We start from the raw sequence: 12,778 nt of genomic DNA, 5'->3' as shown, positions 1-12,778 counted from the left end.
AGGATTCTTAGCATCGACCACAGAACAAATCAAACCACCCATTTATTTCCTAACATGAGAAGCCCTGGCCCATACACGTGTGTCAAAAGGAGATGTTCACAGTTCCTGTGTTAGCAAAGCCTCTTTATCGATAAGAACAGGCAGCTCTTGTGACTGGATTTGACTCATTCAGCAGTATACAATTCATCTTGATCTCTGATAGAGAAATCACTTCCGAAGTTCAGTCCCCAGACGCGGCTGACTTTGGATATCTCTGCCAGGAGCACCAGAAAGCTGGGTTTCATTTTCCAGCACGAACGTTTGAGCTGAATAAGGTGATACAACTGCTCCTTTAAAGGCCTTTTTTTGTTTTGTTGTTTTGTTTGAGCTAACTGCTCAAAAGATTAACATTAAAGAAGTTGTCAGAGCGACCTTCCATCTCAGGCACTGACTGTGACTACACTTGTGACCATAACACATGTGTGTATCCTGCTTTGATGGGCAGGTAAAGGAGGTACTAAATTAGTGTATTTGAAATGTCAGACCCTCTTGGCTAAGCACAAAGAACAGAATAAGGGCAGATAATCTAAACTCTGAATAAATAAAAGCTCTTTACACCATGTCTGAAACATGAAACACTAAGTCTATTTAGATTTGATTATGATTAGTTGAAATGTGGTAGGTATTAATAAGCCTCCACCAAATAAGAGAGGATTTTCAAGTTACATTCACTGAAATCAATATTAAATCCTTTCTGTGTACCCATCACTTTAATCTGAATGCTTGTAATTTTTTCTAAACATACCCTCCATTCTTAAGCTATTTTTGCATGTGACATGTAAACGTAACCCTTCCTATGAATGGAGCGGCAAAGAGGCGAAGTTCCAGTCCCATAGATTTCTACAACTTATTTGCTCTACTTCTGCGGCTACCGTTGGTTTCTTCTTACTCACCAAAGCTAGAATTCTCGTCGTGTGCTCAGCTTTGCTTTGTTATTTAGTTGGGCACACCCTAACATGGAAAAATGTGATGTTTAGCCAAAATTCATGCTTGCAGGCCTCCTCTTTCATGTTCCCCGCTCATGACAGTATTGCAGAACTCTCATAACTTTCAATATCTTCAGGGTTTTAAAATCACCTCTGTTCCCTACTTTACCTACTCTCTGGCCTTCTTCTCGCTACTACCCTAAAAAAAAAAGTCCTAGTGAGACAAATAACCGAGACCCAACTATTAAACCCTCTTCAATACCCCTGCACCTAACCACAGTCTGCTAACCAGTGTTTGATTCACAGAGTATACTTTCTAATATTGGGGGTAAATCTGAAAGAATTGGTATAAAAGATAGTTGGGGCTTCCCTGGTGGCGCAGTGGTTAAGAATCCGTCTGCCAATGCAGGGAACACGGGTTCGATCCCTGGTCTGGGAAGATCCCACATGCCGTGGAGCAACTAAGTCTGTGCATCACAACTACTGAGCCCGTGCTCTAGAGCCCATGAGCCACAACTACCGAAGCCCGCATGCCTAGAGCCCATGCTCCGCAAGAGAGAAGCCACCACAACGAGAAGCCCACGCACTGCAACAAAGAGTAGCCCCCGCTCGCCACAGCTAGAGAAAGCCTGCACGCAGCAACGAAGACCCTATGCAGCCATAAATAAATAAATAAACAAACAAACAAATAAATAAGGATATTAAAGAAAAAAAGGATAGTTGGGTTTTGGTAGGTGTACATCAAAGTTTTACACTATTGAATCAGCTGGCTAAAGCCTTTTTTCTCTATGTGATCAGCTTGGACATAGAGTATAGAGAATCCTCTTTGGGGTTCCTTACTAATCCTTTTGTTATCTGCTGTAAAACCAAAGAGAAAGTCAAAGTTAAAACAAAAAACAAAAATCTTCCCAGAAGGCCAGGGATGAGAGCTGTACAGGCTAGAGCCCTTCTGGACTGGTTAGAACCTGCTGCTCCTGCAGCACCTGAGCCCCAGCCTCTAAAAGCAACACCAGGTGCTGGGAAATCGGACTGGGGTCTTGGTGACAAACAGGAGCTCCTGATATGTTTTTCCAAATCTAGCTTTACCTCCCTCTAATCCATTCCCTAACTAATACTACTTTTTTTCCTTCCTTTCTCCAAAATATTTATTTACCTCTTAGGTATGTTAGGCCCTGTGCAGCTGGCGCAAGTTACTAGAACAGATTACAAATCTGTGTTACTGCTCTGCTGAAAATCCTTCAACGGTATTCAAGATTCCTCAAGTCTCTGATCATCTTCTAGCCTCATCTCCCACCTCGTTCTGGGCCCTTGCTTTCTAAGTTTCAGTCATAATGAACTACTTTCAGGTTTACTATCTGATGCTATTTCCCTAACTCTGTCTGGCTGCCATGACATCGTTCAGATGTTTTATTCTCTGAGAAAGCCTCCTCTGATCACTCAACACCAGGTTTGGTACAAGGGGAGATTCTGTTGTGGCATGCAACCTCTATCTTTCTGACTGAACACTTCTCATTCCCTCCTTCCTTCCAGTGTGTGAAAATATATATCTAATAATATCAGCTCACAAAATAACCATCCTCTAAAGCAGTTTCTGAGAGGGTTGATATAAACCCTGTTTTTCAATTCAAGAAAAGGATAAGGTAACCTTGGCTGGTATAAGGGAGACAAAAATCTGGAGAAAGTAAAATAACATTCCAGTTAGTCTTCTGGCTTAATTCTGCTAGTCCTTAAAACAATAAACATGCTGCGGAGACTATCCTAGTGCAGTGGACAGCAGGTGGGCATGGGATGAGCTCACTAGGCCACACGTCCCCCTGAGGGTCTATGATTCATTTTTGCTCATCAGTGCTGGACACGGTGTGGCAGGAGCATGCCCCCACTGCCAGCCACAGCACATCACCTTTTCCTTTCCCATGGGTTTTTCCTGGGTGAGAAGAAATAAAGTTTAAGAATTTACCAATCTGAAATTTCACTGTTGAGTTTTTGTTCCAGCTCCCTCAGTCAAGAGACTAATCAACAGCTCTGGCAAACACAGAAGGACATGTCTCTTCAAACAGAGCCTACTGAGTTCTCCCAGTACCATCCCATGAGACCCTAGCCCTCTGCCTTCTTATTTATGCACAGTGCCTTTGTACTTGCCTGGCTCCTCTTCTGCCCTTGAGGGCAGAAATGTCTTATTTGGGGCTGTATCCCCAGCAAATAAGAGTTATCTACTACACCTGGCACGTAACAGGTACTAGTTAATATACACCTGTTGGCACTTCAAGGGAAAAAAATAAAACAAACATATATCTCAGGATATACAGTTCACACTACAGTTAGTAAAAACTGTTCCACTGGTAATTTTCAGTTCCCTCTCACCTGATCGGTATCGTTCATCCCTGGCTCCCCCAGATCGACTTCGGTGGTACTTAGAAGGAGCGGAAGTTTGAGCTGCAGATGGAGCAGGTGTCTGGTTTCTATGTTCTTTCTGTACTGCTGAATCAGTTTCTGAAACAGGAAGTTTGGAAGATGGTTATCAGATGACAATAATAGCTGATGTTTTCTGAGCACTTTACAGCATTTCCACAAACTTTGAGGTAGGTACTATTACCCCATCTCCAGTAAAGGGTCAGAGAGCTTTATTTAACGTAAATATGTTAAAAAGATACAAAGACATCCAGGCTAAAAAAATATCATCTTGGAGCTGTAACTGTCAACAGGCGACGGGAAATATAAGTAAATGAAAAGGCCATTCCAGAGACTCCAAGGACTGGTCAAGTGGGAGAATGGCAGGTGGGGTGGGGTGTACATGCCCCCCTAATCCTGCATAGTTGCACAAAGCATAGCTTGCGGAGCTTTGGCCTCCCCATCGTAAGTTACTCCAAGTAAACGTCATTAAAACAAAACTAGGGTGGTTATTGTGCAAACACACCTTCAAGTCACGTCTTACTAGCCCCTCTTCCAACTGGAATCACCATTGAACTTATCCCTTTCTAGTCCCTGGCCTGTCCCTATATTCTGTCCTCCCAACATTTACTGTTTTACCAAGAATATGGGGCAGAGAAAATAAGCAGTAAAATAAGCAGAAGAGAAACACTTTAAGTTCTGACATTTTAGTGCCTTTTTTTTCAAATGGTGTTAGCTCCTAAGTCATATTTTTTTTTAAACTGTGGTAAGAATATTTAACATGACATATAATCTTTTAACAAACTGTTAAGTGTACAGTACAGCATTGTAAACTACAGGCATGATGTCGTACGGCAGATCTCCGGAACTTATTCATCCTGCGTAACTAAAACTTTTTACCCACTGAGTAGCAACTCCCCATTTCCCCCACTCCCAAACCCCTGGCAACCACCATTCTACTCTCTGCTTCTATGAGTTTGACTATTTTAGATTCCTCATATGAGTGGAATCATACAGTATTTGTCCTTCTATGATTGGCTTAATTCACTCAGTATCATGTCTTCCAGGTTCATCCATGTTGTCGCATATTGCAGGAATTTGCTGCTTCTTTTAAGGAGTATTTTAAGTTTCTTAAATATCATTTAGCTGTGCCCAGAAGGGTACCTTCACACAGCAAATTAAGTGCCCACTATAGGAAGATGTCACCTACCCAGCAAATGCATTGCTCCAGACCACAGCTAAGAATTGGCTTATGAAACCCAAAAAGAAAAAAGCAGACTGAAAGACAGTGGTCTGGGGAGTGCAAGTAACAGCCCCACAAACCTCAGCAAAGGCTGACGGAATCACAGTACTACAGGAACTGAGATGTTTAACGACAAAGTCATAGCAATTTTAAAAAACGGTTAGCATGCTAGAGAAGCCAGGTGTAGGACCTCTAGTCCACAGTCCCAGCTGAGCCCAGCCTTCCATCTGCCTCTGCCAAAAACCAGACATGTCACTGAAGCCATCCTGGACCTTACAGACCAGGTGAAAAGTACTTAGTGACGGACCCCAGGTGACACCATGTGGAGCATAAGAATCACCCATCTGAGCCCTGCCCAAATTCCTGACCCACGAAGTCAGAAGATGTAATAAAAAAGGTTTCCTTTTTTAAAAAAAGATTATTTTTTTATATACTATTTTTGTGTTTTTTTGCAGTACGCGGGCCTCTCACTGCTGTGGCCTCTCCCGTTGCGGAGCACAGGCTCCGACGCGCAGGCTCAGCGGCCATGGCTCACAGGCCCAGCTGCTCCACGGCATGTGGGATCTTCCCGGACCGGGGCACGAACCCACGTCCCCTGCATCGGCAGGCGGACTCTCAACCACTGCGCCACCAGGGAAGCCCTTATATACTGTTTTTAAGAAGGCAAGGAATAGTATATTTTAGGGTGCTCTCTATTAAAGTGCTTTTATGGATCTAGAAATGTTTATTTTTGATGGTTCCTAGTAGCTGAGAGTTTTATTATAAAATATCTGAGCAGAACAATTTCAACACTGAGACTTTTAAGTGTAACGTCTGGGGTTATAAATGGAAGTTTTTAACCAACCTAAATCCTATTGATAATCCATTTCCCAGAAGACCTGTACTGATTCTTGATATATTCACACCTTGTTTCATTTGCTAAGTCTTATTTCTCTAGAACACGGGTCAACAAACTAATAGCCCATGTCTCTTCTTATAAACAGTTTTATCAGAACACAACCACATGCATCTGTTAGCCTATGGCTGCTTTCACTCTGTAAAGGCAGAGTTGAGTAGTTGTGACAGAGACTGTATGGTCCTCTGATACCTTGATAGCTTCAAGATGGGGGAGGAGTGAGACGTGGAGATCACCTTCCTCCCCACAAATACATCAAAAATACATCTACATGAGGAACGGCTCCTACAGAACACCTACTGAACGCTAGCAGAAGACCTCAGACTTCCCAAAAGGCAAGAAACTCCCTGGGAGGGAGCTGTGAAGGAGGAAAAGTTTCCACACAGTAGGCAGCCCCTTCACTGGCGGAGACAGGGGGTGGGCGGGAGGGAAGCTTTGGAGCCACAGAGGAGAGTGCAGCAACAGGGGTGCAGAGGGCAAAGTGGAGAGATTCCTGCACGAAGGATCAGTGCCAACCAGCACTCACCAGCCCGACAGGCTTGTTTGCTCACCTGCCAGGGTGGGCGGGGGCTGGGAGCTGAGGCTCGGGCTTCGGTCGGATCCCAGGGAGAGGACTGGGGTTGGCTGCGTGAACACAGCCTGAGGGGGGCCAGTGCGCCACAGCTAGCTGGGAGGGAGTCCGAGAAAAAGTCTGGACCTGCCTAAGAGGCAAGAGACCATGCTTTCGGGATGCGCGAGGAGAGGGGATTCAGAGCAACGCCTAAATGAGCTCCAGAGACGGGCGTGAGCCGCGGCTACCAGTGCGGACACCAGAGACGGGCATGAAACGGTAAGACCGCTGCTGCAGCCACCAAGAAGCCTGTGTGCAAGCACAGGTCACTATCCACACCTCCCCTCCTGGAGCCTGTGCAGCTGCCACTGTCAGGGTCCCATGATCCAGGGACAACTTCCCCAGGAGAACGCACAGCGCGCGTCAGGCTGTTGCAACGTCACTCCGGCCTCTGCCAATGAAGGCTCGCCCCGCATCCGCACCCCTCCCTCCCCCCGGCCTGAGTGAGCCAGAGCCCCCGATTCAGCTGCTCCTTTAACCCCGTCCTGTCTGAGCGAAGAACAGACGCCCTCAGACAACCTATACGCAGAGGTGGGGCCAAATCCAAAGCTGAACCACAGGAGCTGTGCGAACAAAGAAGAGAAAGGGAAATGTCTCCCAGCAGCCTCAGGAGCAGCGGATTAAATCTCCACAGTCAACCTGATGTACCCTGCATCTGTGGAGTACCTGAATAGACAACGAATCATCCCAAAATTGAGGGGGTGGACTTTGGGAACAACCGTAGACTTGGGGTTTGCTTTCTGCATCTGTTTCTGGTTTTATGTTTATCTTAGTTTAGTACATAGAGCTTATTATCATTGATAGATTTGTTTATTGGTTTGGTTGCTCTCTTCCTTTTTTTTAAAAAATATATATATTTTTCCTTTTTCTCCTTTTGTGAGTGTGTATGTGTATGCTTCTTTCTGTGATTTTGTCTGTATAGCTTAGCCTTTACCATTTGTCCTAGGGTTCTGTCTATCCGTTTTGTTTGTTTGTTTGTTACTATAGTTTTTAGCACTTGTTATCACTGGTGGATTTGTTTTTTTGTTTGGTTGCTCTCTTTCTTTTTTTGAATTACTTTTTTATTTTTAATAACATATTTTTTATTTTAATAACTTTATTTTATTCTTTCTTCCCTCCCTCCCTCCCCCCACTCCCTTCCTCCCTCCCTCCCTCCCTTTTCTTCTGAGCCGTGTGGATGCCAGGCTCTTGGTGCTCCAGCCAGGCATCAGGGCTGTGCCTCTGAGGTGGGAGAGGCAAGTTCAGGACATTGGTCCACCAGAGATCTCCCAGCCCCACGCAATATCAAATGGTGAAAGCTCTCCCAGAGATCTCCATCTCAACGTTAAGACCCAGCTCCACTCAACGACCAGCAAGCTACACTGCTGGACACCCTATGCCAAACAACTAGCAAGACAGGAACACAACCCCACTCATCAGCAGAGAGGCTGCTAAAACCACAGTAAGTTCACAGACACCCCAAAACACACCACCGGACGTGGTCCTGCCTACCTGAAAGACAAGATCCAGCCTCATCCACCAGAACACAGACACCAGTCCCCTCCACAAGGAAGCCTACACAACCCACTGAACCATCCTTACCCACTGGGGGCAGACACCAAAAAAAAGAGAACTATGAACCTGCAGCCTGCAAAAAGGAGACCCCAAACACAGTAAGTTAAGCAAAGTGAGAAGACAGAGAAATACGCAGCAAATGAAGGAGCAAAGTAAACACCCACCAGACCAAACAAATGAAGAGGAAATAGGCAGTCTACCTGAAAAAGAATTCAGAGTAATGATAGTAAAGATTATTCAAAATCTTGGAAACAGAATGGAGAAAATACAAGAAACGTTTAACAAGGACCTAGAAGAACTAAAGAGCAAACAAACAATGATGAACAACACAATAAATGGAATTAAAATTTCTCTAGAAGGATATCAATAGCAGAATAACTGAGGCAGAAGAACGGATAAGTGACCTGGAAGATAAAATAGTGGAAATAACTACCGCAGAGCAGAATAAAGAATGAAAAGAATTGAGGACAGTCCCAGAGACCTCTGGGACAACATTAAATGTACCAACATTCGAATTATAGGTGTCCCAGAAGAAGAAGAGAAAAAAGAGGGACAGAGAAAATATTTGAAGAGATTATAGTTGAAAACATTCCTAATATGGGAAAGGAGACAGTCAATCAAGTCCAGGAAGCACAGAGAGTCCCATACAGGATAAATCCAAGGAGAAACACGCCAAGACACATATTAATCAAACTATCAATAATTAAATATAAAGAAAAAATATTAAAAGCAGCAAGGTAAAAGCAACAAATAACATACAAGGGAATCCTCATAAGATTAACAGCTGATCCTTCAGCAGAAACTGCAAGACAGAAGGGAGTAGCTGGACATATTGAGAGTGATGAAAGAGAAAAACCTACAACCAATTTACTTTACCCAGCAAGGATCTCATTCAGATTCAATGGAGAAATTAAAACCTTTACAGACAAGCAAAAGCTAAGAGAATTCAGCACCACCAAACCAGCTCTACCACAAATGCTAAAGGAACTTCCCTAGGCAGGAAACACAAGAGGAGGAAAACACTTACAATAACAAACCCAAAACAATTAAGAAAATGGTAATAGGAACATACATATCGATAATTACCTTACATGTAAATGGATTAAATGCTCCAACCAAAAGACATAGACTAGCTGAACGGGTACAAAAACAAGACCTGTATATATGCTGTCTATAAGAGACCCACTTCAGACCTAGGGACACGTACAGACTGAAAGAGAGGGGATGGAAAAAGATATTCCATGCAAATGGAAATCAGAAGAAAGCTGGAGTAGTAATTCTCATATCACACAAAATAGACTTTAAAATAAAGAGTATTACAAGAGACAAAGAAGGACACTACATAATGATCAAGGGATCGATCCAAGAAGTAGATATAACAATTCTAAATATTTATGCACCCAACATAGGAGCACCTCAATACAAAAGGCAAATGCTAACAGCCATAAAAGGGGAAATCGACAGTAACACAATCATAGTAGGGGATTTTAACACCCCACTTTCACCAATGGACAGATCATTGAAAATGAAAATAAATAAGGAAACACAAGCTTTAAATGATACATTAAACAAGATGGAATTAATTAATATTTATAGGACATTCCATCCAAAAACAACAGAATACACTTTCTTCTCAAGTGTTCATGGAACATTTTCCAGGATAGATCATATCTTGGGTCACAAATCAAGCCTTGGTAAATTTAAGAAAATGGAAATCATATGAAGTATCTTTTCTGACCAAAATGCTATGAGACTGGATATGAATTACAGGAAAAAAATCTGTGAAAAATACAAACACATGGAGGCTAAACAATACGCTACTACATAACCAAGAGATCACTGAAGAAATCAAAGAGGAAATTAAAAAATACCTAGAAACAAATGACAATGAAAACACAACGACCCAAAACCTATGGGATGCAGCAAAAGCAGTTCTAAGAGGGATGTTTATAGCAATATAATACTACCTCAAGAAACAAGAAAAATCTCAAATAAACAACCTAACCTTACACCTGAAGCAATTAGAGAAAGAGGAACAAAAAAACCCCAAAGTTAGCAGAAGGAAAAAAGTCATAAAGATCAGATCAGAAATAAATGAAAAAGAAACGAAGGAAACAACAGCTAAGATCAATAAAACTAAAATCTGATTCTTTGAGAAGATAAACAAAATTGATAAACCACTAGCCAGACCCATCAAGAAATAAAGGGAGACAACTCAAGTCAATAGGATTAGAAATGAAAAAGGAGAAGTAACAGCTGACACTGCATAAATACAAAGGATCATGAGAGATTACTACAAACAATTACATGCCAATAAAATGGACAACCTGGAAGAACTGGACAAATTCTTAGAAAAGCACAACCTCCTGAGACTGAACCAGGAAGAAATAGAAAATATAAACAAACCAACCACAAGCACTGAAATTGACACTGTGATTAAAAATCTTCCAACAAACAAAAGTCCAGGACCAAAGGGATTCACAAGTGAATTCTATCAAACATTTAGAGGAGAGCTAACACCCATCCTTCCAAAAATCTTCCAAAATATAGCAGAGGGAGGAACACTCCCAAATTCATTCTACGAGGCCACCATCACCGTGATACCAAACCCAGACAAAGATGTCACAAATAAAGAAAACTACAGGCCAATAGCACTGACGAACACAGATGCAAAAATCCTCAACAAAATACTAGCAAACAGAATCCAACAGCACAATCATACACCACGATCATGTGGGGTTTATCCCAGAAATGCAAGGATTCCTCAATATATGCAAATTAATCAATGTGATAAACCATATTAACAAATTGAAGGAGAAAAACTATATGATCATCTCAATAGACACAGAAAAAGCTTTCGACAAAATTCAACACCCATTTATGATAGAAAATCTCCAGAAAGTAGGCACAGAGGGAACCTACCTCAATGTAATAAAGGCCACATATGACAAAACCACAGCCAACATCGTTCTCAATGGTGAAAAATTGAAAGCATTTCCTCTAAGATGAGGAACAAGACAAGGTTGTCCACTCTCACCAGTATTATTCAACACAGTTTTGGAAGTTTTAGCCGCAGCAATCCGAGAAGAAAACAAAATAAAAGGAATCCAAATCAGAAAACAAGAAGTAAAACTGTCACTGTTTGCAGATGACATGACACTATACATAGAGAATCCTAAAGATGCCACCAGAAAACTACTAGAGCTAATCAATGAATTTGGTAAAGTAGCAGGATACAAAATTAATGCACACAAATGTCTCACATTCCTGTACACTAATGATGAAAAATCTTAAAGAGAAATTAAGGGAACACTCCCATTTACCACTGCAACAAAAAGAATAAAATACCTAGGAATAAACCTACCCAAGGAGACAAAAGACCTGTATGCAGAAAACTATAAGACACTGATGAAAGAAATTAAAGATGATACAAACAGATGGAGAGATATATACCATGTTCTTGGACTGGAAGAACCAACATTGTGAAAATGACTATACTACCCAAAGCAATCTACAGATTCAAGGCAATCCCTATCAAACTACCAATGGCATTTCCCACAGAATAGAACAAAAAATTTCACAATGTGTATGGAAACACAAAAGACCCTGAATAGCCAAAGCAATCTTGAGAAAGAAAAATGGAGCTGGAGGAATCAGGCTCCCGGACTTCAGACTATACTACAAAGCTACAGTAATCAAGACAGCATGGTACTGGCACAAAAACAGAAATATAGATCAATGAAACAGGATAGAAAGCCCAGAGATAAACCCACGCACATATGGTCACCTTAGTTTTGATAAAGGAGGCAAGAATATACAGTGGAGAAAAGACATTCTCTTCAATAAGTGGTGCTGGGAAAATTGGACAGCTACATGTAAAACAATGAAATTAGAACACTCCCTAACACCATACACAAAGATAAACTCAAAACGGATTAAAGACCTAAATGTAAGGCCAGATACTATCAAACTCTTAGAGGAAAACATAGGCAGAACACTCTATGACATAAATCACAGCAAGATTCTTTTTGACCCACCTCCTAGAGAAATGGAAATAAAAACAAAAATAAACAAATGGGACCTAATGAAACTTCAAAGCTTTTGCGCAGCAAAGGAAAACATAAACAAGATGAATAGACAACCCTTGGAATGGGAGAAATATTTGCAAATGAAGCAACTGACAAAGAATTAATCTCCAAAATTTACAAGCAGTTCGTGCAGCTCAATATCAAAAAAACAAACAACTCAATCCAAAAATGGGCAGAAGAACTAAATAGACATTTCTCTAAAGGAGATATACAGATTGCCAACAAACACATGAAAGGATGCTCAACATCACTAATCATTAGAGAAATGCAAATCAAAACTACAATGAGGTATCACCTCACAGCAGTCAGAATGGCCATCATCAAAAAATCTACAAACAATAAATGCTGGAGAGGGTGTGGAGAAAAGGGAACCCTCTTGCACTGTTGGTGGGAATGTAAATTGATACAGCCACTATGGAGAACAGTATGGAGTTTCCTTAAAAAACTAAAATCAGAACTACCATATGACCCAGCAGTCCCATTACTGGGCATATACCCTGAGAAAACCATAATTCAAAAAGAGTCATGTACCACAATGTTCACTGCAGCTCTATTTTCAATAGCCAGGACATGGAAGCAACCTAAGTGTCCATCAACAGATGAATGGATAAAGAATATGTGGTACATATATACAATGCCATGTTACTCAGCTTCAAAAAGAAACGAAATTGAGTTATTTGTAGTGAGGTACATGGACCTACAGACTGTCATACAGAGTGAAGTAAGTCAGAAAGAGAAAAATACCGTATGCTAACACATATATATGGAATCTAAAAAAAAAAGGTTCTGAAGAACCTAGGGGCAGGACAGGAATAAAGACGCAGACGTAGAGAATGGAGTTGAGGACACAGGGAAGGGGAAGCTGGGACAAAGTGAGAGAGTGGCATGGACATATATACACTACCAAATGTAAAATAGATAGCTAGTGGGAAGCAGCCACATAGCGCTGGGAGATCAGGTAGGTGCTTTGTGACCACCTAGAGGTGTGGGATAGGGAGGATGGGAGGGAGACGCAAGAGAGAGGAGATATGGGGA

At 41.7% G+C, this 12,778-nt stretch overlaps 1 protein-coding gene across 4 annotated transcripts in view; it reads right to left on the bottom strand.

Annotated features, from left to right (window-relative positions):
* The window catches only part of DIP2B (disco interacting protein 2 homolog B), a 236,019-nt gene that overhangs the window by 90,382 nt on the left and 132,859 nt on the right, over positions 1 to 12,778 (bottom strand). For all 4 annotated transcript variants that reach the window (XM_067696517.1, XM_067696520.1, XM_067696521.1 and 1 more), the window contains exon 3: positions 3,327 to 3,455. In XM_067696517.1, the coding sequence (XP_067552618.1) occupies positions 3,327 to 3,455 (129 nt within the window). The remainder of the gene's footprint in view (positions 1 to 3,326; positions 3,456 to 12,778) is intronic.

The sequence above is a fragment of the Pseudorca crassidens genome, chromosome 11, assembly GCF_039906515.1.
Source record: "Pseudorca crassidens isolate mPseCra1 chromosome 11, mPseCra1.hap1, whole genome shotgun sequence".
NCBI lineage: Eukaryota > Metazoa > Chordata > Mammalia > Artiodactyla > Delphinidae > Pseudorca > Pseudorca crassidens.
This window is presented reverse-complemented; position numbering and strand designations above follow the sequence as displayed.